At 55.7% G+C, this 26,975-nt stretch overlaps 4 protein-coding genes and 4 pseudogenes across 16 annotated transcripts in view; 7 read left to right on the forward strand and 1 right to left on the reverse strand.

Moving 5' to 3' along the window:
- The window catches only part of UBAP2 (ubiquitin associated protein 2), a 227,114-nt gene that overhangs the window by 44,314 nt on the left and 155,825 nt on the right, over window positions 1-26,975 (reverse strand). The window lies entirely within an intron of this gene.
- LOC124416944 lies at window positions 1,226-3,003 on the forward strand (annotated as a pseudogene). Its single transcript, XR_006932420.1, has one exon. The product of XR_006932420.1 is annotated as an interferon type A1/A2-like (transcript).
- On the forward strand, window positions 4,173-8,259 carry LOC100858506 (interferon type A1/A2-like). The gene has a single exon (XM_040656599.2). The coding sequence runs from the start codon at window positions 6,350-6,352 to the stop codon at window positions 6,929-6,931; it is 582 nt and encodes a 193-aa protein (XP_040512533.1). The 5' UTR covers window positions 4,173-6,349; the 3' UTR covers window positions 6,932-8,259.
- LOC121106466 (interferon type A1/A2-like) lies at window positions 10,127-12,936 on the forward strand. The gene is given in 3 exon segments (XM_040656607.1): window positions 10,127-10,727; window positions 10,729-10,768; window positions 10,771-12,936. Coding segments are annotated over 3 exon segments (579 nt in total). The 5' UTR covers window positions 10,127-10,322; the 3' UTR covers window positions 10,905-12,936.
- LOC121108633 lies at window positions 14,147-14,874 on the forward strand (annotated as a pseudogene).
- LOC124417524 lies at window positions 18,152-20,231 on the forward strand (annotated as a pseudogene).
- Window positions 22,073-22,809, forward strand: LOC121108634 (annotated as a pseudogene).
- LOC100857403 (interferon type A1/A2-like) lies at window positions 26,113-26,788 on the forward strand. The gene is given in 4 exon segments (XM_004937094.4): window positions 26,113-26,286; window positions 26,288-26,312; window positions 26,315-26,718; window positions 26,720-26,788. Coding segments are annotated over 4 exon segments (579 nt in total). The 5' UTR covers window positions 26,113-26,205.

Here is a 26,975-nt window from a genome sequence, read left to right on the forward strand (position 1 = left end):
GAGGAGGGTGGGAGTTCAACTCGCTCGCTTGCTCTTCCGCTCCTCACGTGGCTGCAATGCCGCTCTCCGTCCTATCAGAAAAGTCACGGCTGTCAGGAAAAGTCCCCGGTGACTGCAAAAACGGAAACATCGCTCCCCCTTCTAGGAAAAGGAGGAAGGAAGACGCGGGGAACTACAGCCAGGTGAGCCTCACCCCTCTGCCTAGGAAGATCACGCAGCAGATCTGCCAGCAACAGAGGGACGAGCAGGTGATCCGACACAGCCTGCACGGCTTCACCAAGGGCAGATCGTGCCTGACTAACCGGCTGGCCTCCTGCGATGGAGTGACCGTATCGGTGCACAAACGGAAGGCAACCGTTGCCATCTATAAGGACTTCTGCAAGGCTTGCACCACATCCATATCACTAAATCGGAGAGGCGTGGGTTCAAAGGCTGGACTACTCGCTGGATGAGGAATTGGTTGCATGGTCGCGGCCTCAGGGCTGCCGTCAATGGCTCTACGCCCAGGTGGAGGCCGGACACAAGTGGTGCCCCCCCAGGCTCCGCCTTGCGGCCACTGCTCCGCAACATCCTTATCAACAACACAGGTGAAGGCATCGACTGCACCCTCAGCAAGTTTGCGCACTTCACGCATCAAGCTGAGGAGATTTTGGTGAGAGGCCAGAGCACGGCCACAAGGACAACCAGAGGGCTGGAGCACTTCTCCTACAAAGACAAGCTGAGGGAGCTGTGCCTGCGCGGTCAGGAAAACACAAAGCACCAGGGAGACCACGTTATAGCCTGCCACTACTTAAAGGGACCTTATAAACAGGAAGGAAATCAACTTTCCACACGGGTAGATAGCGACAGAACATGGCTTTAAAATAAAAGAGATTAAGATCAGACGCCACGGGGAGATGCAGGTGAGCCACTGGCACAAAATGCCCAGAGAGATTCTGGATCCACCATTCCCAGGGGTGCTCAAGGCCAGGCTGGATGCAGCACTGGGAAGCCTGCTCTACAGCTTCAGTTTTGCGGTTGGCAACCGCGCCCGAGGCAGCGAGTGGGAACGAGATGACCGCCGAGGCCCCTTCCAACCCAAGCCATTCTATGACTCAAAGGGGGCCAACGCGACATCTGGAGTGGGAAACATAAACACGGACTGAAATGGCAGGACAAGGGGCGACGGCTTTCAGCTAAAAGAGAGGAGCTTCACATTAGCCGTTAGCAACAGACTTTGTCCGTTGAGGGGAGGTGGGCCGCAGGAAAACCTCACCCAGAGAACCCGAGGATGCCCCAGCACGGGAAGCCTCCAACGGCAGGCTGGATGGGGCTACGGGCAACCCGCTCGAGTGGAAGGCACCCCTGCCAACGGAAAGACGGTTGGAAGCAGATGGCATCTGAGGTCCCTTCCAACGCAAACCACCCTCTCATTCCCTCAACTCCTCCAGTCTCCTCATCCTCAAAAGGTGCTTAAAAACCACATCAGGGGCGTCATCCCCATAACGTTTGAGGACTCCTCCTGGACGGCAACAAACCTTTGGCCTTCGCAACGCAAGATCCTTGGCTTACAGCTATCCGCCTCCTGGTACATTTCCTCCTTCTCACCACATGCCACAGGAAGCAAGGAAAAGAAAAGACGGTGGAGGAAGGAGACGCGTCGTCTGAGGAGCACCACAGCCACAGACCCCGCTCGGAAGGATATCTTCCCTTTCTCCTTCTTCCTCAAGCACAAGCCTTTCCAACGTATTCTCAACAGCTTCCAACACAGGCGGCGCTGCCTACTCCCACCACAACCACAGCCAACCCAGAGCTCCTCACGCCACCGGAAACTACCCAAGGTTCTCCCAGCACGCATCACTTTTCCATGCTTTGTAAAAAACAAACAGAAACAATGCACAGAAAGCAAACCACGGGCAACACACATCTCACTCAAGTCGAAAGACCAAGACCCATTACAGCACTAGGGCATTACGTAAGAAAAGTAGAGTTGAACAGGAAGAGGGATTTCACCAAAGGACACACCAGAGCTCTCGCCGCACGCCTCAGGGAAAGGATGAAAAAAAAAATAGCTGCACAACAGCTGACCCAGAAGATTCCGCCCCACCACTTTCACATCCCCCTCCCGGCCCTCGCAGCCAGCCACCCCAGAACACACCGCCGGACCAGGATCTCCACCAACCGCCCCACACACAGACAAGGCACTTGCTCCCAGACCACAAAAACCAATAGCCAAAAGTGAAAGCCACAGACAAAATCTCTCGGCAACAGGAAAGCGAGGAAGGGAAAGATGCCACACCACATAAAGCCGGCACCGTGGCTGCACACAGACCACTGCCACCACCCGCACCACCACCGAGCCCCACCAGGCTCCTGCCCAGCACAACGCGAGTCCCACCATGGCTGTGCCTGCAAGCCCACAGCACCCACGGGGGTACGGCATCCTGCTGCTCACGCTCCTTCTGAAAGCTCTCGCCACCACCGCCTCCGCCTGCAACCACCTTCGCCCCAGGATGCCACCTTCTCTCACGACAGCCTCCAGCTCCTCCGGGACATGGCTCCCACACTACCCCAGCTGTGCCCACAGCACAACGCGTCTTGCTCCTTCAACGACACCATCCTGGACACCAGCAACACCCGGCAAGCCGACAAAACCACCCACGACATCCTTCAGCACCTCTTCAAAATCCTCAGCAGCCCCAGCACTCCAGCCCACTGGAACGACAGCCAACGCCAAAGCCTCCTCAACCGGATCCACCGCTACACCCAGCACCTCGAGCAATGCTTGGACAGCAGCGACACGCGCTCCCGGACGCGATGGCCTCGCAACCTTCACCTCACCATCAAAAAACACTTCAGCTGCCTCCACACCTTCCTCCAAGACAACGATTACAGCGCCTGCGCCTGGGAACACGTCCGCCTGCAAGCTCGTGCCTGGTTCCTGCACATCCACAACCTCACAGGCAACACGCGCACTTAGCCCCAAACGCACCTCCCACCCTTGTCCTATTTATCTATTTATTCAACTATTTATACAAACGCCTATTTATTCTTCTATTTATTCTTCTATTTATTCAGACAAAATAAAGCTCTCCTTTTCAACACTGCCTGCGAGTGCCTCCTTTCGCTCAATCACAGAAGCCCCTTTCGGGGGCAACCAAACCTGGGATTCTCACACACAGCTCCGAAAACTCTGCTACCCGCTTACGTCTTGCGTAGTCCTGGCAGGGGGAGGGAGGTCCACGAGTTCGGCACAAAAAGCAGCCAAAGCAGGGACACCTGCAGCGGGCGGCAGGACCGTCCGGTTTTGGCTAACAAGGTTGAACAAATCAGCTGATAATCAGTTTCAGCACAGAAGCTTGACGGCCACAGCGGTACCGCAGTGACGGGTTTTGCTTCGTTAATGTGAAATTAGCCCTACAGGTAACTCACGTCTCGAGTGCCATGATCAAGAACACAAAGGCGGCGTACCACTGCAGTAGATGACTCTTCACGCAAATCCTGTCAAACATCGCCCCACAGGGAGAAACCCACAAGCTTCAGCTTCTAAGGGGAAGCAGAGCTATCTTGGGGAAGCAGAGAAGAGAAAGGCAGAGAGAAGGAAGGAGACAAGAGAGCTAAGAGACGGGAAGCTACACTCATCTTACTCCGCCAAGACAGGGCACCTTCTTGGCAACCACTCTGCCTCACCCTCTCTCTGGGTGGAGAACACTGGGACAGCATGGATTTGGATACCCCCATGTCTTCGTTCCAGCTGGGACAGAATTGTTCTCTTCAGAGCGCCTGCTACGATGCGGCGTTTTGGTTCTAGGAGAAAAACAATGCTGGTAACACACCGACGCTTATTCTTGCCGCCAAGCGGTGCCGCACCGAGCCAAGGCCGTTCTCAGCAAAAGCCCCAAGGAGCTGGGAGGGAGCGGAGTTAGGACTGCTGACTTAAACTGGCCCAAAGGGCTATCCCCCACCATACGACATCAAGCAGGAGGAGTTTTGAGGAGGGTGGGAGTTCAACTCGCTCGCTTGCTCTTCCGCTCCTCACGTGGCTGCAATGCCGCTCTCCGTCCTATCAGAAAAGTCACGGCTGTCAGGAAAAGTCCCCGGTGACTGCAAAAACGGAAACATCGCTCCCCCTTCTAGGAAAAGGAGGAAGGAAGACGCGGGGAACTACAGCCAGGTGAGCCTCACCCCTCTGCCTAGGAAGATCACGCAGCAGATCTGCCAGCAACAGAGGGACGAGCAGGTGATCCGACACAGCCTGCACGGCTTCACCAAGGGCAGATCGTGCCTGACTAACCGGCTGGCCTCCTGCGATGGAGTGACCGTATCGGTGCACAAACGGAAGGCAACCGTTGCCATCTATAAGGACTTCTGCAAGGCTTGCACCACATCCATATCACTAAATCGGAGAGGCGTGGGTTCAAAGGCTGGACTACTCGCTGGATGAGGAATTGGTTGCATGGTCGCGGCCTCAGGGCTGCCGTCAATGGCTCTACGCCCAGGTGGAGGCCGGACACAAGTGGTGCCCCCCCAGGCTCCGCCTTGCGGCCACTGCTCCGCAACATCCTTATCAACAACACAGGTGAAGGCATCGACTGCACCCTCAGCAAGTTTGCGCACTTCACGCATCAAGCTGAGGAGATTTTGGTGAGAGGCCAGAGCACGGCCACAAGGACAACCAGAGGGCTGGAGCACTTCTCCTACAAAGACAAGCTGAGGGAGCTGTGCCTGCGCGGTCAGGAAAACACAAAGCACCAGGGAGACCACGTTATAGCCTGCCACTACTTAAAGGGACCTTATAAACAGGAAGGAAATCAACTTTCCACACGGGTAGATAGCGACAGAACACGGCTTTAAAATAAAAGAGATTAAGATCAGACGCCACGGGGAGATGCAGGTGAGCCACTGGCACAAAATGCCCAGAGAGATTCTGGATCCACCATTCCCAGGGGTGCTCAAGGCCAGGCTGGATGCAGCACTGGGAAGCCTGCTCTACAGCTTCAGTTTTGCGGTTGGCAACCGCGCCCGAGGCAGCGAGTGGGAACGAGATGACCGCCGAGGCCCCTTCCAACCCAAGCCATTCTATGACTCAAAGGGGGCCAACGCGACATCTGGAGTGGGAAACATAAACACGGACTGAAATGGCAGGACAAGGGGCGACGGCTTTCAGCTAAAAGAGAGGAGCTTCACATTAGCCGTTAGCAACAGACTTTGTCCGTTGAGGGGAGGTGGGCCGCAGGAAAACCTCACCCAGAGAACCCGAAGATGCCCCAGCACGGGAAGCCTCCAACGGCAGGCTGGATGGGGCTACCTGCAACCCGCTCGAGTGGAAGGCACCCCTGCCGACGGAAAGACGGTTGGAAGCAGATGGCATCTGAGGTCCCTTCCAACGCAAACCACCCTCTCATTCCCTCAACTCCTCCAGTCTCCTCATCCTCAAAAGGTGCTTAAAAACCACATCAGGGGCGTCATCCCCATAACGTTTGAGGACTCCTCCTGGACGGCAACAAACCTTTGGCCTTCGCAACGCAAGATCCTTGGCTTACAGCTATCCGCCTCCTGGTACATTTCCTCCTTCTCACCACATGCCACAGGAAGCAAGGAAAAGAAAAGACGGTGGAGGAAGGAGACGCGTCGTCTGAGGAGCACCACAGCCACAGACCCCGCTCGGAAGGATATCTTCCCTTTCTCCTTCTTCCTCAAGCACAAGCCTTTCCAACGTATTCTCAACAGCTTCCAACACAGGCGGCGCTGCCTACTCCCACCACAACCACAGCCAACCCAGAGCTCCTCACGCCACCGGAAACTACCCAAGGTTCTCCCAGCACGCATCACTTTTCCATGCTTTGTAAAAAACAAACAGAAACAATGCACAGAAAGCAAACCACGGGCAACACACATCTCACTCAAGTCGAAAGACCAAGACCCATTACAGCACTAGGGCATTACGTAAGAAAAGTAGAGTTGAACAGGAAGAGGGATTTCACCAAAGGACACACCAGAGCTCTCGCCGCACGCCTCAGGGAAAGGATGAAAAAAAAAATAGCTGCACAACAGCTGACCCAGAAGATTCCGCCCCACCACTTTCACATCCCCCTCCCGGCCCTCGCAGCCAGCCACCCCAGAACACACCGCCGGACCAGGATCTCCACCAACCGCCCCACACACAGACAAGGCACTTGCTCCCAGACCACAAAAACCAATAGCCAAAAGTGAAAGCCACAGACAAAATCTCTCGGCAACAGGAAAGCGAGGAAGGGAAAGATGCCACACCACATAAAGCCGGCACCGTGGCTGCACACAGACCACTGCCACCACCCGCACCACCACCGAGCCCCACCAGGCTCCTGCCCAGCACAACGCGAGTCCCACCATGGCTGTGCCTGCAAGCCCACAGCACCCACGGGGGTACGGCATCCTGCTGCTCACGCTCCTTCTGAAAGCTCTCGCCACCACCGCCTCCGCCTGCAACCACCTTCGCCCCCAGGATGCCACCTTCTCTCACGACAGCCTCCAGCTCCTCCGGGACATGGCTCCCACACTACCCCAGCTGTGCCCACAGCACAACGCGTCTTGCTCCTTCAACGACACCATCCTGGACACCAGCAACACCCGGCAAGCCGACAAAACCACCCACGACATCCTTCAGCACCTCTTCACAATCCTCAGCAGCCCCAGCACTCCAGCCCACTGGAACGACAGCCAACGCCAAAGCCTCCTCAACCGGATCCACCGCTACACCCAGCACCTCGAGCAATGCTTGGACAGCAGCGACACGCGCTCCCGGACGCGATGGCCTCGCAACCTTCACCTCACCATCAAAAAACACTTCAGCTGCCTCCACACCTTCCTCCAAGACAACGATTACAGCGCCTGCGCCTGGGAACACGTCCGCCTGCAAGCTCGTGCCTGGTTCCTGCACATCCACAACCTCACAGGCAACACGCGCACTTAGCCCCAAACGCACCTCCCACCCTTGTCCTATTTATCTATTTATTCAACTATTTATACAAACGCCTATTTATTCTTCTATTTATTCTTCTATTTATTCAGACAAAATAAAGCTCTCCTTTTCAACACTGCCTGCGAGTGCCTCCTTTCGCTCAATCACAGAAGCCCCTTTCGGGGGCAACCAAACCTGGGATTCTCACACACAGCTCCGAAAACTCTGCTACCCGCTTACGTCTTGCGTAGTCCTGGCAGGGGGAGGGAGGTCCACGAGTTCGGCACAAAAAGCAGCCAAAGCAGGGACACCTGCAGCGGGCGGCAGGACCGTCCGGTTTTGGCTAACAAGGTTGAACAAATCAGCTGATAATCAGTTTCAGCACAGAAGCTTGACGGCCACAGCGGTACCGCAGTGACGGGTTTTGCTTCGTTAATGTGAAATTAGCCCTACAGGTAACTCACGTCTCGAGTGCCATGATCAAGAACACAAAGGCGGCGTACCACTGCAGTAGATGACTCTTCACGCAAATCCTGTCAAACATCGCCCCACAGGGAGAAACCCACAAGCTTCAGCTTCTAAGGGGAAGCAGAGCTATCTTGGGGAAGCAGAGAAGAGAAAGGCAGAGAGAAGGAAGGAGACAAGAGAGCTAAGAGACGGGAAGCTACACTCATCTTACTCCGCCAAGACAGGGCACCTTCTTGGCAACCACTCTGCCTCACCCTCTCTCTGGGTGGAGAACACTGGGACAGCATGGATTTGGATACCCCCATGTCTTCGTTCCAGCTGGGACAGAATTGTTCTCTTCAGAGCGCCTGCTACGATGCGGCGTTTTGGTTCTAGGAGAAAAACAATGCTGGTAACACACCGACGCTTATTCTTGCCGCCAAGCGGTGCCGCACCGAGCCAAGGCCGTTCTCAGCAAAAGCCCCAAGGAGCTGGGAGGGAGCGGAGTTAGGACTGCTGACTTAAACTGGCCCAAAGGGCTATCCCCCACCATACGACATCAAGCAGGAGGAGTTTTGAGGAGGGTGGGAGTTCAACTCGCTCGCTTGCTCTTCCGCTCCTCACGTGGCTGCAATGCCGCTCTCCGTCCTATCAGAAAAGTCACGGCTGTCAGGAAAAGTCCCCGGTGACTGCAAAAACGGAAACATCGCTCCCCCTTCTAGGAAAAGGAGGAAGGAAGACGCGGGGAACTACAGCCAGGTGAGCCTCACCCCTCTGCCTAGGAAGATCACGCAGCAGATCTGCCAGCAACAGAGGGACGAGCAGGTGATCCGACACAGCCTGCACGGCTTCACCAAGGGCAGATCGTGCCTGACTAACCGGCTGGCCTCCTGCGATGGAGTGACCGTAACGGTGCACAAACGGAAGGCAACCGTTGCCATCTATAAGGACTTCTGCAAGGCTTGCACCACATCCATATCACTAAATCGGAGAGGCGTGGGTTCAAAGGCTGGACTACTCGCTGGATGAGGAATTGGTTGCATGGTCGCGGCCTCAGGGCTGCCGTCAATGGCTCTACGCCCAGGTGGAGGCCGGACACAAGTGGTGCCCCCCCAGGCTCCGCCTTGCGGCCACTGCTCCGCAACATCCTTATCAACAACACAGGTGAAGGCATCGACTGCACCCTCAGCAAGTTTGCGCACTTCACGCATCAAGCTGAGGAGATTTTGGTGAGAGGCCAGAGCACGGCCACAAGGACAACCAGAGGGCTGGAGCACTTCTCCTACAAAGACAAGCTGAGGGAGCTGTGCCTGCGCGGTCAGGAAAACACAAAGCACCAGGGAGACCACGTTATAGCCTGCCACTACTTAAAGGGACCTTATAAACAGGAAGGAAATCAACTTTCCACACGGGTAGATAGCGACAGAACACGGCTTTAAAATAAAAGAGATTAAGATCAGACGCCACGGGGAGATGCAGGTGAGCCACTGGCACAAAATGCCCAGAGAGATTCTGGATCCACCATTCCCAGGGGTGCTCAAGGCCAGGCTGGATGCAGCACTGGGAAGCCTGCTCTACAGCTTCAGTTTTGCGGTTGGCAACCCCGCCCGAGGCAGCGAGTGGGAACGAGATGACCGCCGAGGCCCCTTCCAACCCAAGCCATTCTATGACTCAAAGGGGGCCAACGCGACATCTGGAGTGGGAAACATAAACACGGACTGAAATGGCAGGACAAGGGGCGACGGCTTTCAGCTAAAAGAGAGGAGCTTCACATTAGCCGTTAGCAACAGACTTTGTCCGTTGAGGGGAGGTGGGCCGCAGGAAAACCTCACCCAGAGAACCCGAAGGATGCCCCAGCACGGGAAGCCTCCAACGGCAGGCTGGATGGGGCTACGGGCAACCCGCTCGAGTGGAAGGCACCCCTGCCGACGGAAAGACGGTTGGAAGCAGATGGCATCTGAGGTCCCTTCCAACGCAAACCACCCTCTCATTCCCTCAACTCCTCCAGTCTCCTCATCCTCAAAAGGTGCTTAAAAACCACATCAGGGGCGTCATCCCCATAACGTTTGAGGACTCCTCCTGGACGGCAACAAACCTTTGGCCTTCGCAACGCAAGATCCTTGGCTTACAGCTATCCGCCTCCTGGTACATTTCCTCCTTCTCACCACATGCCACAGGAAGCAAGGAAAAGAAAAGACGGTGGAGGAAGGAGACGCGTCGTCTGAGGAGCACCACAGCCACAGACCCCGCTCGGAAGGATATCTTCCCTTTCTCCTTCTTCCTCAAGCACAAGCCTTTCCAACGTATTCTCAACAGCTTCCAACACAGGCGGCGCTGCCTACTCCCACCACAACCACAGCCAACCCAGAGCTCCTCACGCCACCGGAAACTACCCAAGGTTCTCCCAGCACGCATCACTTTTCCATGCTTTGTAAAAAACAAACAGAAACAATGCACAGAAAGCAAACCACGGGCAACACACATCTCACTCAAGTCGAAAGACCAAGACCCATTACAGCACTAGGGCATTACGTAAGAAAAGTAGAGTTGAACAGGAAGAGGGATTTCACCAAAGGACACACCAGAGCTCTCGCCGCACGCCTCAGGGAAAGGATGAAAAAAAAAATAGCTGCACAACAGCTGACCCAGAAGATTCCGCCCCACCACTTTCACATCCCCCTCCCGGCCCTCGCAGCCAGCCACCCAGAACACACCGCCGGACCAGGATCTCCACCAACCGCCCCACACACAGACAAGGCACTTGCTCCCAGACCACAAAAAACCAATAGCCAAAAGTGAAAGCCACAGACAAAATCTCTCGGCAACAGGAAAGCGAGGAAGGGAAAGATGCCACACCACATAAAGCCGGCACCGTGGCTGCACACAGACCACTGCCACCACCCGCACCACCACCGAGCCCCACCAGGCTCCTGCCCAGCACAACGCGAGTCCCACCATGGCTGTGCCTGCAAGCCCACAGCACCCACGGGGGTACGGCATCCTGCTGCTCACGCTCCTTCTGAAAGCTCTCGCCACCACCGCCTCCGCCTGCAACCACCTTCGCCCCCAGGATGCCACCTTCTCTCACGACAGCCTCCAGCTCCTCCGGGACATGGCTCCCACACTACCCCAGCTGTGCCCACAGCACAACGCGTCTTGCTCCTTCAACGACACCATCCTGGACACCAGCAACACCCGGCAAGCCGACAAAACCACCCACGACATCCTTCAGCACCTCTTCAAAATCCTCAGCAGCCCCAGCACTCCAGCCCACTGGAACGACAGCCAACGCCAAAGCCTCCTCAACCGGATCCACCGCTACACCCAGCACCTCGAGCAATGCTTGGACAGCAGCGACACGGCGCTCCCGGACGCGATGGCCTCGCAACCTTCACCTCACCATCAAAAACACTTCAGCTGCCTCCACACCTTCCTCCAAGACAACGATTACAGCGCCTGCGCCTGGGAACACGTCCGCCTGCAAGCTCGTGCCTGGTTCCTGCACATCCACAACCTCACAGGCAACACGCGCACTTAGCCCCAAACGCACCTCCCACCCTTGTCCTATTTATCTATTTATTCAACTATTATACAAACGCCTATTTATTCTTCTATTTATTCTTCTATTTATTCAGACAAAATAAAGCTCTCCTTTTCAACACTGCCTGCGAGTGCCTCCTTTCGCTCAATCACAGAAGCCCCTTTCGGGGGCAACCAAACCTGGGATTCTCACACACAGCTCCGAAAACTCTGCTACCCGCTTACGTCTTGCGTAGTCCTGGCAGGGGGAGGGAGGTCCACGAGTTCGGCACAAAAAGCAGCCAAAGCAGGGACACCTGCAGCGGGCGGCAGGACCGTCCGGTTTTGGCTAACAAGGTTGAACAAATCAGCTGATAATCAGTTTCAGCACAGAAGCTTGACGGCCACAGCGGTACCGCAGTGACGGGTTTTGCTTCGTTAATGTGAAATTAGCCCTACAGGTAACTCACGTCTCGAGTGCCATGATCAAGAACACAAAGGCGGCGTACCACTGCAGTAGATGACTCTTCACGCAAATCCTGTCAAACATCGCCCCACAGGGAGAAACCCACAAGCTTCAGCTTCTAAGGGGAAGCAGAGCTATCTTGGGAAGCAGAGAAGAGAAAGGCAGAGAGAAGGAAGGAGACAAGAGAGCTAAGAGACGGGAAGCTACACTCATCTTACTCCGCCAAGACAGGGCACCTTCTTGGCAACCACTCTGCCTCACCCTCTCTCTGGGTGGAGAACACTGGGACAGCATGGATTTGGATACCCCCATGTCTTCGTTCCAGCTGGGACAGAATTGTTCTCTTCAGAGCGCCTGCTACGATGCGGCGTTTTGGTTCTAGGAGAAAAACAATGCTGGTAACACACCGACGCTTATTCTTGCCGCCAAGCGGTGCCGCACCGAGCCAAGGCCGTTCTCAGCAAAAGCCCCAAGGAGCTGGGAGGGAGCGGAGTTAGGACTGCTGACTTAAACTGGCCCAAAGGGCTATCCCCCACCATACGACATCAAGCAGGAGGAGTTTTGAGGAGGGTGGGAGTTCAACTCGCTCGCTTGCTCTTCCGCTCCTCACGTGGCTGCAATGCCGCTCTCCGTCCTATCAGAAAAGTCACGGCTGTCAGGAAAAGTCCCCGGTGACTGCAAAAACGGAAACATCGCTCCCCCTTCTAGGAAAAGGAGGAAGGAAGACGCGGGGAAACTACAGCCAGGTGAGCCTCACCCCTCTGCCTAGGAAGATCACGCAGCAGATCTGCCAGCAACAGAGGGACGAGCAGGTGATCCGACACAGCCTGCACGGCTTCACCAAGGGCAGATCGTGCCTGACTAACCGGCTGGCCTCCTGCGATGGAGTGACCGTAACGGTGCACAAACGGAAGGCAACCGTTGCCATCTATAAGGACTTCTGCAAGGCTTGCACCACATCCATATCACTAAATCGGAGAGGCGTGGGTTCAAAGGCTGGACTACTCGCTGGATGAGGAATTGGTTGCATGGTCGCGGCCTCAGGGCTGCCGTCAATGGCTCTACGCCCAGGTGGAGGCCGGACACAAGTGGTGCCCCCCCAGGCTCCGCCTTGCGGCCACTGCTCCGCAACATCCTTATCAACAACACAGGTGAAGGCATCGACTGCACCCTCAGCAAGTTTGCGCACTTCACGCATCAAGCTGAGGAGATTTTGGTGAGAGGCCAGAGCACGGCCACAAGGACAACCAGAGGGCTGGAGCACTTCTCCTACAAAGACAAGCTGAGGGAGCTGTGCCTGCGCGGTCAGGAAAACACAAAGCACCAGGGAGACCACGTTATAGCCTGCCACTACTTAAAGGGACCTTATAAACAGGAAGGAAATCAACTTTCCACACGGGTAGATAGCGACAGAACACGGCTTTAAAATAAAAGAGATTAAGATCAGACGCCACGGGGAGATGCAGGTGAGCCACTGGCACAAAATGCCCAGAGAGATTCTGGATCCACCATTCCCAGGGGTGCTCAAGGCCAGGCTGGATGCAGCACTGGGAAGCCTGCTCTACAGCTTCAGTTTTGCGGTTGGCAACCCGCGCCCGAGGCAGCGAGTGGGAACGAGATGACCGCCGAGGCCCCTTCCAACCCAAGCCATTCTATGACTCAAAGGGGGCCAACGCGACATCTGGAGTGGGAAACATAACACGGACTGAAATGGCAGGACAAGGGGCGACGGCTTTCAGCTAAAAGAGAGGAGCTTCACATTAGCCGTTAGCAACAGACTTTGTCCGTTGAGGGGAGGTGGGCCGCAGGAAAACCTCACCCAGAGAACCCGAGGATGCCCCAGCACGGGAAGCCTCCAACGGCAGGCTGGATGGGGCTACGGCAACCCGCTCGAGTGGAAGGCACCCCTGCCGACGGAAAGACGGTTGGAAGCAGATGGCATCTGAGGTCCCTTCCAACGCAAACCACCCTCCTCATTCCCTCAACTCCTCCAGTCTCCTCATCCTCAAAAGGTGCTTAAAAACCACATCAGGGGCGTCATCCCCATAACGTTTGAGGACTCCTCCTGGACGGCAACAAACCTTTGGCCTTCGCAACGCAAGATCCTTGGCTTACAGCTATCCGCCTCCTGGTACATTTCCTCCTTCTCACCACATGCCACAGGAAGCAAGGAAAAGAAAAGACGGTGGAGGAAGGAGACGCGTCGTCTGAGGAGCACCACAGCCACAGACCCCGCTCGGAAGGATATCTTCCCTTTCTCCTTCTTCCTCAAGCACAAGCCTTTCCAACGTATTCTCAACAGCTTCCAACACAGGCGGCGCTGCCTACTCCCACCACAACCACAGCCAACCCAGAGCTCCTCACGCCACCGGAAACTACCCAAGGTTCTCCCAGCACGCATCACTTTTCCATGCTTTGTAAAAAACAAACAGAAACAATGCACAGAAAGCAAACCACGGGCAACACACATCTCACTCAAGTCGAAAGACCAAGACCCATTACAGCACTAGGGCATTACGTAAGAAAAGTAGAGTTGAACAGGAAGAGGGATTTCACCAAAGGACACACCAGAGCTCTCGCCGCACGCCTCAGGGAAAGGATGAAAAAAAAAATAGCTGCACAACAGCTGACCCAGAAGATTCCGCCCCACCACTTTCACATCCCCCTCCCGGCCCTCGCAGCCAGCCACCCCAGAACACACCGCCGGACCAGGATCTCCACCAACCGCCCCACACACAGACAAGGCACTTGCTCCCAGACCACAAAAACAATAGCCAAAAGTGAAAGCCACAGACAAAATCTCTCGGCAACAGGAAAGCGAGGAAGGGAAAGATGCCACACCACATAAAGCCGGCACCGTGGCTGCACACAGACCACTGCCACCACCCGCACCACCACCGAGCCCCACCAGGCTCCTGCCCAGCACAACGCGAGTCCCACCATGGCTGTGCCTGCAAGCCCACAGCACCCACGGGGGTACGGCATCCTGCTGCTCACGCTCCTTCTGAAAGCTCTCGCCACCACCGCCTCCGCCTGCAACCACCTTCGCCCCCAGGATGCCACCTTCTCTCACGACAGCCTCCAGCTCCTCCGGGACATGGCTCCCACACTACCCCAGCTGTGCCCACAGCACAACGCGTCTTGCTCCTTCAACGACACCATCCTGGACACCAGCAACACCGGCAAGCCGACAAAACCACCCACGACATCCTTCAGCACCTCTTCACAATCCTCAGCAGCCCCAGCACTCCAGCCCACTGGAACGACAGCCAACGCCAAAGCCTCCTCAACCGGATCCACCGCTACACCCAGCACCTCGAGCAATGCTTGGACAGCAGCGACACGCGCTCCCGGACGCGATGGCCTCGCAACCTTCACCTCACCATCAAAAAACACTTCAGCTGCCTCCACACCTTCCTCCAAGACAACGATTACAGCGCCTGCGCCTGGGAACACGTCCGCCTGCAAGCTCGTGCCTGGTTCCTGCACATCCACAACCTCACAGGCAACACGCGCACTTAGCCCCAAACGCACCTCCCACCCTTGTCCTATTTATCTATTTATTCAACTATTTATACAAACGCCTATTTATTCTTCTATTTATTCTTCTATTTATTCAGACAAAATAAAGCTCTCCTTTTCAACACTGCCTGCGAGTGCCTCCTTTCGCTCAATCACAGAAGCCCCTTTCGGGGGCAACCAAACCTGGGATTCTCACACACAGCTCCGAAAACTCTGCTACCCGCTTACGTCTTGCGTAGTCCTGGCAGGGGGAGGGAGGTCCACGAGTTCGGCACAAAAGCAGCCCAAAGCAGGGACACCTGCAGCGGGCGGCAGGACCGTCCGGTTTTGGCTAACAAGGTTGAACAAATCAGCTGATAATCAGTTTCAGCACAGAAGCTTGACGGCCACAGCGGTACCGCAGTGACGGGTTTTGCTTCGTTAATGTGAAATTAGCCCTACAGGTAACTCACGTCTCGAGTGCCATGATCAAGAACACAAAGGCGGCGTACCACTGCAGTAGATGACTCTTCACGCAAATCCTGTCAAACATCGCCCCACAGGGAGAAACCCACAAGCTTCAGCTTCTAAGGGGAAGCAGAGCTATCTTGGGGAAGCAGAGAAGAGAAAGGCAGAGAGAAGGAAGGAGACAAGAGAGCTAAGAGACGGGAAGCTACACTCATCTTACTCCGCCAAGACAGGGCACCTTCTTGGCAACCACTCTGCCTCACCCTCTCTCTGGGTGGAGAACACTGGGACAGCATGGATTTGGATACCCCCATGTCTTCGTTCCAGCTGGGACAGAATTGTTCTCTTCAGAGCGCCTGCTACGATGCGGCGTTTTGGTTCTAGGAGAAAAACAATGCTGGTAACACACCGACGCTTATTCTTGCCGCCAAGCGGTGCCGCACCGAGCCAAGGCCGTTCTCAGCAAAAGCCCCAAGGAGCTGGGAGGGAGCGGAGTTAGGACTGCTGACTTAAACTGGCCCAAAGGGCTATCCCCCACCATACGACATCAAGCAGGAGGAGTTTTGAGGAGGGTGGGAGTTCAACTCGCTCGCTTGCTCTTCCGCTCCTCACGTGGCTGCAATGCCGCTCTCCGTCCTATCAGAAAAGTCACGGCTGTCAGGAAAAGTCCCCGGTGACTGCAAAAACGGAAACATCGCTCCCCTTCTAGGAAAAAGGAGGAAGGAAGACGCGGGGAACTACAGCCAGGTGAGCCTCACCCCTCTGCCTAGGAAGATCACGCAGCAGATCTGCCAGCAACAGAGGGACGAGCAGGTGATCCGACACAGCCTGCACGGCTTCACCAAGGGCAGATCGTGCCTGACTAACCGGCTGGCCTCCTGCGATGGAGTGACCGTATCGGTGCACAAACGGAAGGCAACCGTTGCCATCTATAAGGACTTCTGCAAGGCTTGCACCACATCCATATCACTAAATCGGAGAGGCGTGGGTTCAAAGGCTGGACTACTCGCTGGATGAGGAATTGGTTGCATGGTCGCGGCCTCAGGGCTGCCGTCAATGGCTCTACGCCCAGGTGGAGGCCGGACACAAGTGGTGCCCCCCCAGGCTCCGCCTTGCGGCCACTGCTCCGCAACATCCTTATCAACAACACAGGTGAAGGCATCGACTGCACCCTCAGCAAGTTTGCGCACTTCACGCATCAAGCTGAGGAGATTTTGGTGAGAGGCCAGAGCACGGCCACAAGGACAACCAGAGGGCTGGAGCACTTCTCCTACAAAGACAAGCTGAGGGAGCTGTGCCTGCGCGGTCAGGAAAACACAAAGCACCAGGGAGACCACGTTATAGCCTGCCACTACTTAAAGGGACCTTATAAACAGGAAGGAAATCAACTTTCCACACGGGTAGATAGCGACAGAACACGGCTTTAAAATAAAAGAGATTAAGATCAGACGCCACGGGGAGATGCAGGTGAGCCACTGGCACAAAATGCCCAGAGAGATTCTGGATCCACCATTCCCAGGGGTGCTCAAGGCAGGCTGGATGCAGCACTGGGAAGCCTGCTCTACAGCTTCAGTTTTGCGGTTGGCAACCGCGCCCGAGGCAGCGAGTGGGAACGAGATGACCGCCGAGGCCCCTTCCAACCCAAGCCATTCTATGACTCAAAGGGGCCAACGCGACATCTGGAGTGGGAAACATAAACACGGACTGAAATGGCAGGACAAGGGGCGACGGCTTTCAGCTAAAAGAGAGGAGCTTCACATTAGCCGTTAGCAACAGACTTTGTCCGTTGAGGGGAGGTGGGCCGCAGGAAAACCTCACCCAGAGAACCCGAAGATGCCCCAGCACGGGAAGCCTCCAACGGCAGGCTGGATGGGGCTACCTGCAACCCGCTCGAGTGGAAGGCACCCCTGCCGACGGAAAGACGGTTGGAAGCAGATGGCATCTGAGGTCCCTTCCAACGCAAACCACCCTCTCATTCCCTCAACCTCCTCCAGTCTCCTCATCCTCAAAAGGTGCTTAAAAACCACATCAGGGGCGTCATCCCCATAACGTTTGAGGACTCCTCCTGGACGGCAACAAACCTTTGGCCTTCGCAACGCAAGATCCTTGGCTTACAGCTATCCGCCTCCTGGTACATTTCCTCCTTCTCACCACATGCCACAGGAAGCAAGGAAAAGAAAAGACGGTGGAGGAAGGAGACGCGTCGTCTGAGGAGCACACAGCCACAGACCCCGCTCGGAAGGATATCTTCCCTTTCTCCTTCTTCCTCAAGCACAAGCCTTTCCAACGTATTCTCAACAGCTTCCAACACAGGCGGCGCTGCCTACTCCCCCACAACCACAGCCAACCCAGAGCTCCTCACTGCCACCGGAAACTACCCAAGGTTCTCCCAGCACGCATCACTTTTCCATGCTTTGTAAAAACAAACAGAAACAATGCACAGAAAGCAAACCACGGGCAACACACATCTCACTCAAGTCGAAAGACCAAGACCCATTACAGCACTAGGGCATTACGTAAGAAAAGTAGAGTTGAACAGGAAGAGGGATTTCACCAAAGGACACACCAGAGCTCTCGCCGCACGCCTCAGGGAAAGGATGAAAAAAAAAATAGCTGCACAACAGCTGACCCAGAAGATTCCGCCCCACCACTTTCACATCCCCCTCCCGGCCCTCGCAGCCAGCCACCCCAGAACACACCGCCGGACCAGGATCTCCACCAACCGCCCCACACACAGACAAGGCACTTGCTCCCAGACCACAAAAACCAATAGCCAAAAGTGAAAGCCACAGACAAAATCTCTCGGCAACAGGAAAGCGAGGAAGGGAAAGATGCCACACCACATAAAGCCGGCACCGTGGCTGCACACAGACCACTGCCACCACCCGCACCACCACCGAGCCCCACCAGGCTCCTGCCCCAGCACAACGCGAGTCCCACCATGCTGTGCCTGCAAGCCCACAGCACCCACGGGGGTACGGCATCTGCTGCTCACGCTCCTTCTGAAAGCTCTCGCCACCACCGCCTCCGCCTGCAACCACCTTCGCCCCCAGGATGCCACCTTCTCTCACGACAGCCTCCAGCTCCTCCGGGACATGGCTCCCACACTACCCCAGCTGTGCCCACAGCACAACGCGTCTTGCTCCTTCAACGACACCATCCTGGACACCAGCAACACCCGGCAAGCCGACAAAACCACCCACGACATCCTTCAGCACCTCTTCAAAATCCTCAGCAGCCCCAGCACTCCCAGCCCACTGGAACGACAGCCAACGCCAAAGCCTCCTCAACCGGATCCAACCGCTACACCCAGCACCTCGAGCAATGCTTGGACAGCAGCGACACGCGCTCCCGGACGCGATGGCCTCGCAACCTTCACCTCACCATCAAAAACACTTCAGCTGCCTCCACACCTTCCTCCAAGACAACGATTACAGCGCCTGCGCCTGGGAACAACGTCCGCCTGCAAGCTCGTGCCTGGTTCCTGCACATCCACAACCTCACAGGCAACACGCGCACTTAGCCCCAAACGCACCTCCCACCCTTGTCCTATTTATCTATTTATTCAACTATTTATACAAACGCCTATTTATTCTTCTATTTATTCTTCTATTTATTCAGACAAAATAAAGCTCTCCTTTTCAACACTGCCTGCGAGTGCCTCCTTTCGCTCAATCACAGAAGCCCCTTTCGGGGGCAACCAAACCTGGGATTCTCACACACAGCTCCGAAAACTCTGCTACCCGCTTACGTCTTGCGTAGTCCTGGCAGGGGGAGGGAGGTCCACGAGTTCGGCACAAAAAGCAGCCAAAGCAGGGACACCTGCAGCGGGCGGCAGGACCGTCCGGTTTTGGCTAACAAGGTTGAACAAATCAGCTGATAATCAGTTTCAGCACAGAAGCTTGACGGCCACAGCGGTACCGCAGTGACGGGTTTTGCTTCGTTAATGTGAAATTAGCCCTACAGGTAACTCACGTCTCGAGTGCCATGATCAGAACACAAAGGCGGCGTACCACTGCAGTAGATGACTCTTCACGCAAATCCTGTCAAACATCGCCCCACAGGGAGAAACCCACAAGCTTCAGCTTCTAAGGGAAGCAGAGCTATCTTGGGGAAGCAGAGAAGAGAAAGGCAGAGAGAAGGAAGGAGACAAGAGAGCTAAGAGACGGGAAGCTACACTCATCTTACTCCGCCAAGACAGGGCACCTTCTTGGCAACCACTCTGCCTCACCCTCTCTCTGGGTGGAGAACACTGGGACAGCATGGATTTGGATACCCCCATGTCTTCGTTTCCAGCTGGGACAGAATTGTTCTCTTCAGAGCGCCTGCTACGATGCGGCGTTTTGGTTCTAGGAGAAAAAACAATGCTGGTAACACACCGACGCTTATTCTTGCCGCCAAGCGGTGCCGCACCGAGCCAAGGCCGTTCTCAGCAAAAGCCCCAAGGAGCTGGGAGGGAGCGGAGTTAGGACTGCTGACTTAAACTGGCCCAAAGGGCTATCCCCCACCATACGACATCAAGCAGGAGGAGTTTTGAGGAGGGTGGGAGTTCAACTCGCTCGCTTGCTCTTCCGCTCCTCACGTGGCTGCAATGCCGCTCTCCGTCCTATCAGAAAAGTCACGGCTGTCAGGAAAAGTCCCCGGTGACTGCAAAAACGGAAACATCGCTCCCCCTTCTAGGAAAAGGAGGAAGGAAGACGCGGGGAACTACAGCCAGGTGAGCCTCACCCCTCTGCCTAGGAAGATCACGCAGCAGATCTGCCAGCAACAGAGGGACGAGCAGGTGATCCGACACAGCCTGCACGGCTTCACCAAGGGCAGATCGTGCCTGACTAACCGGCTGGCCTCCTGCGATGGAGTGACCGTAACGGTGCACAAACGGAAGGCAACCGTTGCCATCTATAAGGACTTCTGCAAGGCTTGCACCACATCCATATCACTAAATCGGAGAGGCGTGGGTTTCAAAGGCTGGACTACTCGCTGGATGAGGAATTGGTTGCATGGTCGCGGCCTCAGGGCTGCCGTCAATGGCTCTACGCCCAGGTGGAGGCCGGACACAAGTGGTGCCCCCCCAGGCTCCGCCTTGCGGCCACTGCTCCGCAACATCCTTATCAACAACACAGGTGAAGGCATCGACTGCACCCTCAGCAAGTTTGCGCACTTCACGCATCAAGCTGAGGAGATTTTGGTGAGAGGCCAGAGCACGGCCACAAGGACAACCAGAGGGCTGGAGCACTTCTCCTACAAAGACAAGCTGAGGGAGCTGTGCCTGCGCGGTCAGGAAAACACAAAGCACCAGGGAGACCACGTTATAGCCTGCCACTACTTAAAGGGACCTATAAACAGGAAGGAAATCAACTTTCCACACGGGTAGATAGCGACAGAACACGGCTTTAAATAAAAGAGATTAAGATCAGACGCCACGGGGAGATGCAGGTGAGCCACTGGCACAAAATGCCCAGAGAGATTCTGGATCCACCCATTCCCAGGGGTGCTCAAGGCCAGGCTGGATGCAGCACTGGGAAGCCTGCTCTACAGCTTCAGTTTTGCGGTTGGCAACCGCGCCCGAGGCAGCGAGTGGGAACGAGATGACCGCCGAGGCCCCTTCCAACCCAAGCCATTCTATGACTCAAAGGGGGCCACGCGACATCTGGAGTGGGAAACATAAACACGGACTGAAATGGCAGGACAAGGGGCGACGGCTTTCAGCTAAAAGAGAGGAGCTTCACATTAGCCGTTAGCAACAGACTTTGTCCGTTGAGGGGAGGTGGGCCGCAGGAAAACCTCACCCAGAGAACCCGAGGATGCCCCAGCACGGGAAGCCTCCAACGGCAGGCTGGATGGGGCTACGGGCAACCCGCTCGAGTGGAAGGCACCCCTGCCGACGGAAAGACGGTTGGAAGCAGATGGCATCTGAGGTCCCTTCCAACGCAAACCACCCTCTCATTCCCTCAACTCCTCCAGTCTCCTCATCCTCAAAAGGTGCTTAAAAACCACATCAGGGGCGTCATCCCCATAACGTTTGAGGACTCCTCCTGGACGGCAACAAACCTTTGGCCTTCGCAACGCAAGATCCTTGGCTTACAGCTATCCGCCTCCTGGTACATTTCCTCCTCACCACATGCCACAGGAAGCAAGGAAAAGAAAAGACGGTGGAGGAAGGAGACGCGTCGTCTGAGGAGCACCACAGCCACAGACCCCGCTCGGAAGGATATCTTCCCTTTCTCCTTCTTCCTCAAGCACAAGCCTTTCCAACGTATTCTCAACAGCTTCCAACACAGGCGGCGCTGCCTACTCCCACCACAACCACAGCCAACCCAGAGCTCCTCACGCCACCGGAAACTACCCAAGGTTCTCCCAGCACGCATCACTTTTCCATGCTTTGTAAAAAACAACAGAAACAATGCACAGAAAGCAAACCACGGGCAACACACATCTCACTCAAGTCGAAAGACCAAGACCCATTACAGCACTAGGGCATTACGTAAGAAAAGTAGAGTTGAACAGGAAGAGGGATTTCACCAAAGGACACACCAGAGCTCTCGCCGCACGCCTCAGGGAAAGGATGAAAAAAAAAATAGCTGCACAACAGCTGACCCAGAAGATTCCGCCCCACCACTTTCACATCCCCCTCCCGGCCCTCGCAGCCAGCCACCCCAGAACACACCGCCGGACCAGGATCTCCACCAACCGCCCCACACACAGACAAGGCACTTGCTCCCAGACCACAAAAACCAATAGCAAAAGTGAAAGCCACAGACAAAATCTCTCGGCAACAGGAAAGCGAGGAAGGGAAAGATGCCACACCACATAAAGCCGGCACCGTGGCTGCACACAGACCACTGCCACCACCCGCACCACCACCGAGCCCCACCAGGCTCCTGCCCAGCACAACGCGAGTCCCACCATGGCTGTGCCTGCAAGCCCACAGCACCCACGGGGGTACGGCATCCTGCTGCTCACGCTCCTTCTGAAAGCTCTCGCCACCACCGCCTCCGCCTGCAACCACCTTCGCCCCCAGGATGCCACCTTCTCTCACGACAGCCTCCAGCTCCTCCGGGACATGGCTCCCACACTACCCCAGCTGTGCCCACAGCACAACGCGTCCTTGCTCCTTCAACGACACCATCCTGGACACCAGCAACACCCGGCAAGCCGACAAAACCACCCACGACATCCTTCAGCACCTCTTCACAATCCTCAGCAGCCCCAGCACTCCAGCCCACTGGAACGACAGCCAACGCCAAAGCCTCCTCACCGGATCCACCGCTACACCCAGCACCTCGAGCAATGCTTGGACAGCAGCGACACGCGCTCCCGGACGCGATGGCCTCGCAACCTTCACCTCACCATCAAAAAACACTTCAGCTGCCTCCACACCTTCCTCCAAGACAACGATTACAGCGCCTGCGCCTGGGAACACGTCCGCCTGCAAGCTCGTGCCTGGTTCCTGCACATCCACAACCTCACAGGCAACACGCGCACTTAGCCCAAACGCACCTCCCACCCTTGTCCTATTTATCTATTTATTCAACTATTTATACAAACGCCTATTTATTCTTCTATTTATTCTTCTATTTATTCAGACAAAATAAAGCTCTCCTTTTCAACACTGCCTGCGAGTGCCTCCTTTCGCTCAATCACAGAAGCCCCTTTCGGGGGCAACCAAACCTGGGATTCTCACACACAGCTCCGAAAACTCTGCTACCCGCTTACGTCTTGCGTAGTCCTGGCAGGGGGAGGGAGGTCCACGAGTTCGGCACAAAAAGCAGCCAAAGCAGGGACACCTGCAGCGGGCGGCAGGACCGTCCGGTTTTGGCTAACAAGGTTGAACAAATCAGCTGATAATCAGTTTTCAGCACAGAAGCTTGACGGCCACAGCGGTACCGCAGTGACGGGTTTTGCTTCGTTAATGTGAAATTAGCCCTACAGGTAACTCACGTCTCGAGTGCCATGATCAAGAACACAAAGGCGGCGTACCACTGCAGTAGATGACTCTTCACGCAAATCCTGTCAAACATCGCCCCACAGGGAGAAACCCACAAGCTTCAGCTTCTAAGGGGAAGCAGAGCTATCTTGGGGAAGCAGAGAAGAGAAGGCAGAGAGAAGGAAGGAGACAAGAGAGCTAAGAGACGGGAAGCTACACTCATCTTACTCCGCCAAGACAGGGCACCTTCTTGGCAACCACTCTGCCTCACCCTCTCTCGGGTGGAGAACACTGGGACAGCATGGATTTGGATACCCCCATGTCTTCGTTTCCAGCTGGGACAGAATTGTTCTCTTCAGAGCGCCTGCTACGATGCGGCGTTTTGGTTCTAGGAGAAAAACAATGCTGGTAACACACCGACGCTTATTCTTGCGCCAAGCGGTGCCGCACCGAGCCAAGGCCGTTCTCAGCAAAAGCCCCAAGGAGCTGGGAGGGAGCGGAGTTAGGACTGCTGACTTAAACTGGCCCAAAGGGCTATCCCCCACCATACGACATCAAGCAGGAGGAGTTTTGAGGAGGGTGGGAGTTCAACTCGCTCGCTTGCTCTTCCGCTCCTCACGTGGCTGCAATGCCGCTCTCCGTCCTATCAGAAAAGTCACGGCTGTCAGGAAAAGTCCCCGGTGACTGCAAAAACGGAAACATCGCTCCCCCTTCTAGGAAAAGGAGGAAGGAAGACGCGGGGAACTACAGCCAGGTGAGCCTCACCCCTCTGCCTAGGAAGATCACGCAAGCAGATCTGCCAGCAACAGAGGGACGAGCAGGTGATCCGACACAGCCTGCACGGCTTCACCAAGGGCAGATCGTGCCTGACTAACCGGCTGGCCTCCTGCGATGGAGTGACCGTATCGGTGCACAAACGGAAGGCAACCGTTGCCATCTATAAGGACTTCTGCAAGGCTTGCACCACATCCATATCACTAAATCGGAGAGGCGTGGGTTCAAAGGCTGGACTACTCGCTGGATGAGGAATTGGTTGCATGGTCGCGGCCTCAGGGCTGCCGTCAATGGCTCTACGCCCAGGTGGAGCCGGACACAAGTGGTGCCCCCCCAGGCTCCGCCTTGCGGCCACTGCTCCGCAACATCCTTATCAACAACACAGGTGAAGGCATCGACTGCACCCTCAGCAAGTTTGCGCACTTCACGCATCAAGCTGAGGAGATTTTGGTGAGAGGCCAGAGCACGGCCACAAGGACAACCAGAGGGCTGGAGCACTTCTCCTACAAAGACAAGCTGAGGGAGCTGTGCCTGCGCGGTCAGGAAAACACAAAGCACCAGGGAGACCACGTTATAGCCTGCCACTACTTAAAGGGACCTTATAAACAGGAAGGAAATCAACGTTCCACACGGGTAGATAGCGACAGAACACGGCTTTAAAATAAAAGAGATTAAGATCAGACGCCACGGGGAGATGCCAGGTGAGCCACTGGCACAAAATGCCCAGAGAGATTCTGGATCCACCATTCCCAGGGGTGCTCAAGGCCAGGCTGGATGCAGCACTGGGAAGCCTGCTCTACAGCTTCAGTTTTGCGTTTGGCAACCGCGCCCGAGGCAGCGAGTGGGAACGAGATGACCGCCGAGGCCCTTCCAACCCAAGCCATTCTATGACTCAAGGGGCCAACGCGACATCTGGAGTGGGAAACATAAACACGGACTGAAATGGCAGGACAAGGGGCGACGGCTTTCAAGCTAAAAGAGAGGAGCTTCACATTAGCCGTTAGCAAACAGACTTTGTCCGTTGAGGGGAGGTGGGCCGCAGGAAACCTCACCCAGAGAACCCGAAGGATGCCCCAGCACGGGAAGCCTCCAACGGCAGGCTGGATGGGGCTACGGGCAACCCGCTCGAGTGGAAGGCACCCCTGCCGACGTAACGGACGGTTGGAAGCAGATGGCATCTGAGGTCCCTTCCAACGCAAACCACCCTCTCATTCCCTCAACTCCTCAGTCTCCTCATCCTCAAAAGGTGCTTAAAAAACCACATCAGGGGCGTCATCCCCATAACGTTTGAGGACTCCTCCTGGACGGCAACAAACCTTTGGCCTTCGCAACGCAAGATCCTTGGCTTACAGCTATCCGCCTCCTGGTACATTTCCTCCTTCTCACCACATGCCACAGGAAGCAAGGAAAAGAAAAGACGGTGGAGGAAGGAGGACGCGTCGTCTGAGGAGCACCACAGCCACAGACCCCGCTCGGAAGGATATCTTCCCTTTCTCCTTCTTCCTCAAGCACAAGCCTTTCCAACGTATTCTCAACAGCTTCCAACACAGGCGGCGCTGCCTTACTCCCACCACAACCACAGCCAACCCAGAGCTCCTCACGCCACCGGAAACTACCCAAGGTTCTCCCAGCACGCATCACTTTTCCATGCCTTTGTAAAAAAACAAACAGAAACAATGCACAGAAAGCAAACCTACGGGCAACACACATCTCACTCAAGTCGAAAGACCAAGACCCATTACAGCACTAGGGCATTACGTAAGAAAAGTAGAGTTGAAACAGGAAGAGGGATTTCACCAAAGGACACACCAGAGCTCTCGCCGCACGCCTCAGGGAAAGGATGAAAAAAAAAATAGCTGCACAACAGCTGACCCAGAAGATTCCGCCCCACCACTTTCACATCCCCCTCCCGGCCCTCGCAGCCAGCCACCCCAGAACACACCGCCGGACCAGGATCTCCACCAACCGCCCCACACACAGACAAGGCACTTGCTCCCAGACCACAAAAACCAATAGCCAAAAGTGAAAGCCACAGACAAAATCTCTCGGCAACAGGAAAGCGAGGAAGGGAAAGATGCCACAACCACATAAAGCCGGCACCGTGGCTGCACACAGACCACTGCCACCACCCGCACCACCACCGAGCCCCACCAGGCTCCTGCCCAGCACAACGCGAGTCCCACCATGGCTGTGCCTGCAAGCCCACAGCACCCACGGGGGTACGGCATCCTGCTGCTCACGCTCCTTCTGAAAGCTCTCGCCACCCACCGCCTCCGCCTGCAACCACCTTCGCCCCAGGATGCCACCTTCTCTCACGACAGCCTCCAGCTCCTCCGGGACATGGCTCCCACACTACCCCAGCTGTGCCCACAGCACAACGCGTCTTGCTCCTTCAACGACACCATCCTGGACACCAGCAACACCCGGCAAGCCGACAAAACCACCCACGACATCCTTCAGCACCTCTTCAAAATCCTCAGCAGCCCCAGCACTCCAGCCCACTGGAACGACAGCCAACGCCAAAGCCTCCTCAACCGGATCCACCGCTACACCCAGCACCTCGAGCAATGCTTGGACAGCAGCGACACGCGCTCCCGGACGCGATGGCCTCGCAACCTTCACCTCACCATCAAAAAACACTTCAGCTGCCTCCACACCTTCCTCCAAGACAACGATTACAGCGCCTGCGCCTGGGAAACACGTCCGCCTGCAAGCTCGTGCCTGGTTCCTGCACATCCACAACCTCACAGGCAACACGCGCACTTAGCCCCAAACGTACCTCCCACCCCTTGTCCTATTTATCTATTTATTCAACTATTTATACAAACGCCTATTTATTCTTCTATTTATTCTTCTATTTATTCAGACAAAATAAAGCTCTCCTTTTCAACCTTGCCTGACGCTTGCACTCCTTTCGCTCAATCACAGAATCCCCTTTCGGGGGCAACCAACCT

The sequence above is a fragment of the Gallus gallus genome, chromosome Z (genome assembly GCF_016699485.2).
Source record: "Gallus gallus isolate bGalGal1 chromosome Z, bGalGal1.mat.broiler.GRCg7b, whole genome shotgun sequence".
NCBI classification, from domain to species: Eukaryota; Metazoa; Chordata; class Aves; order Galliformes; family Phasianidae; genus Gallus; species Gallus gallus.

Bases quoted from the DNA above. Each gene is read 5' to 3' on its own strand.
- LOC100858506 (XM_040656599.2), top strand. From the start codon at position 6,350: ATGGCTGTGCCTGCAAGCCCACAGCACCCACGGGGGTACGGCATCCTG.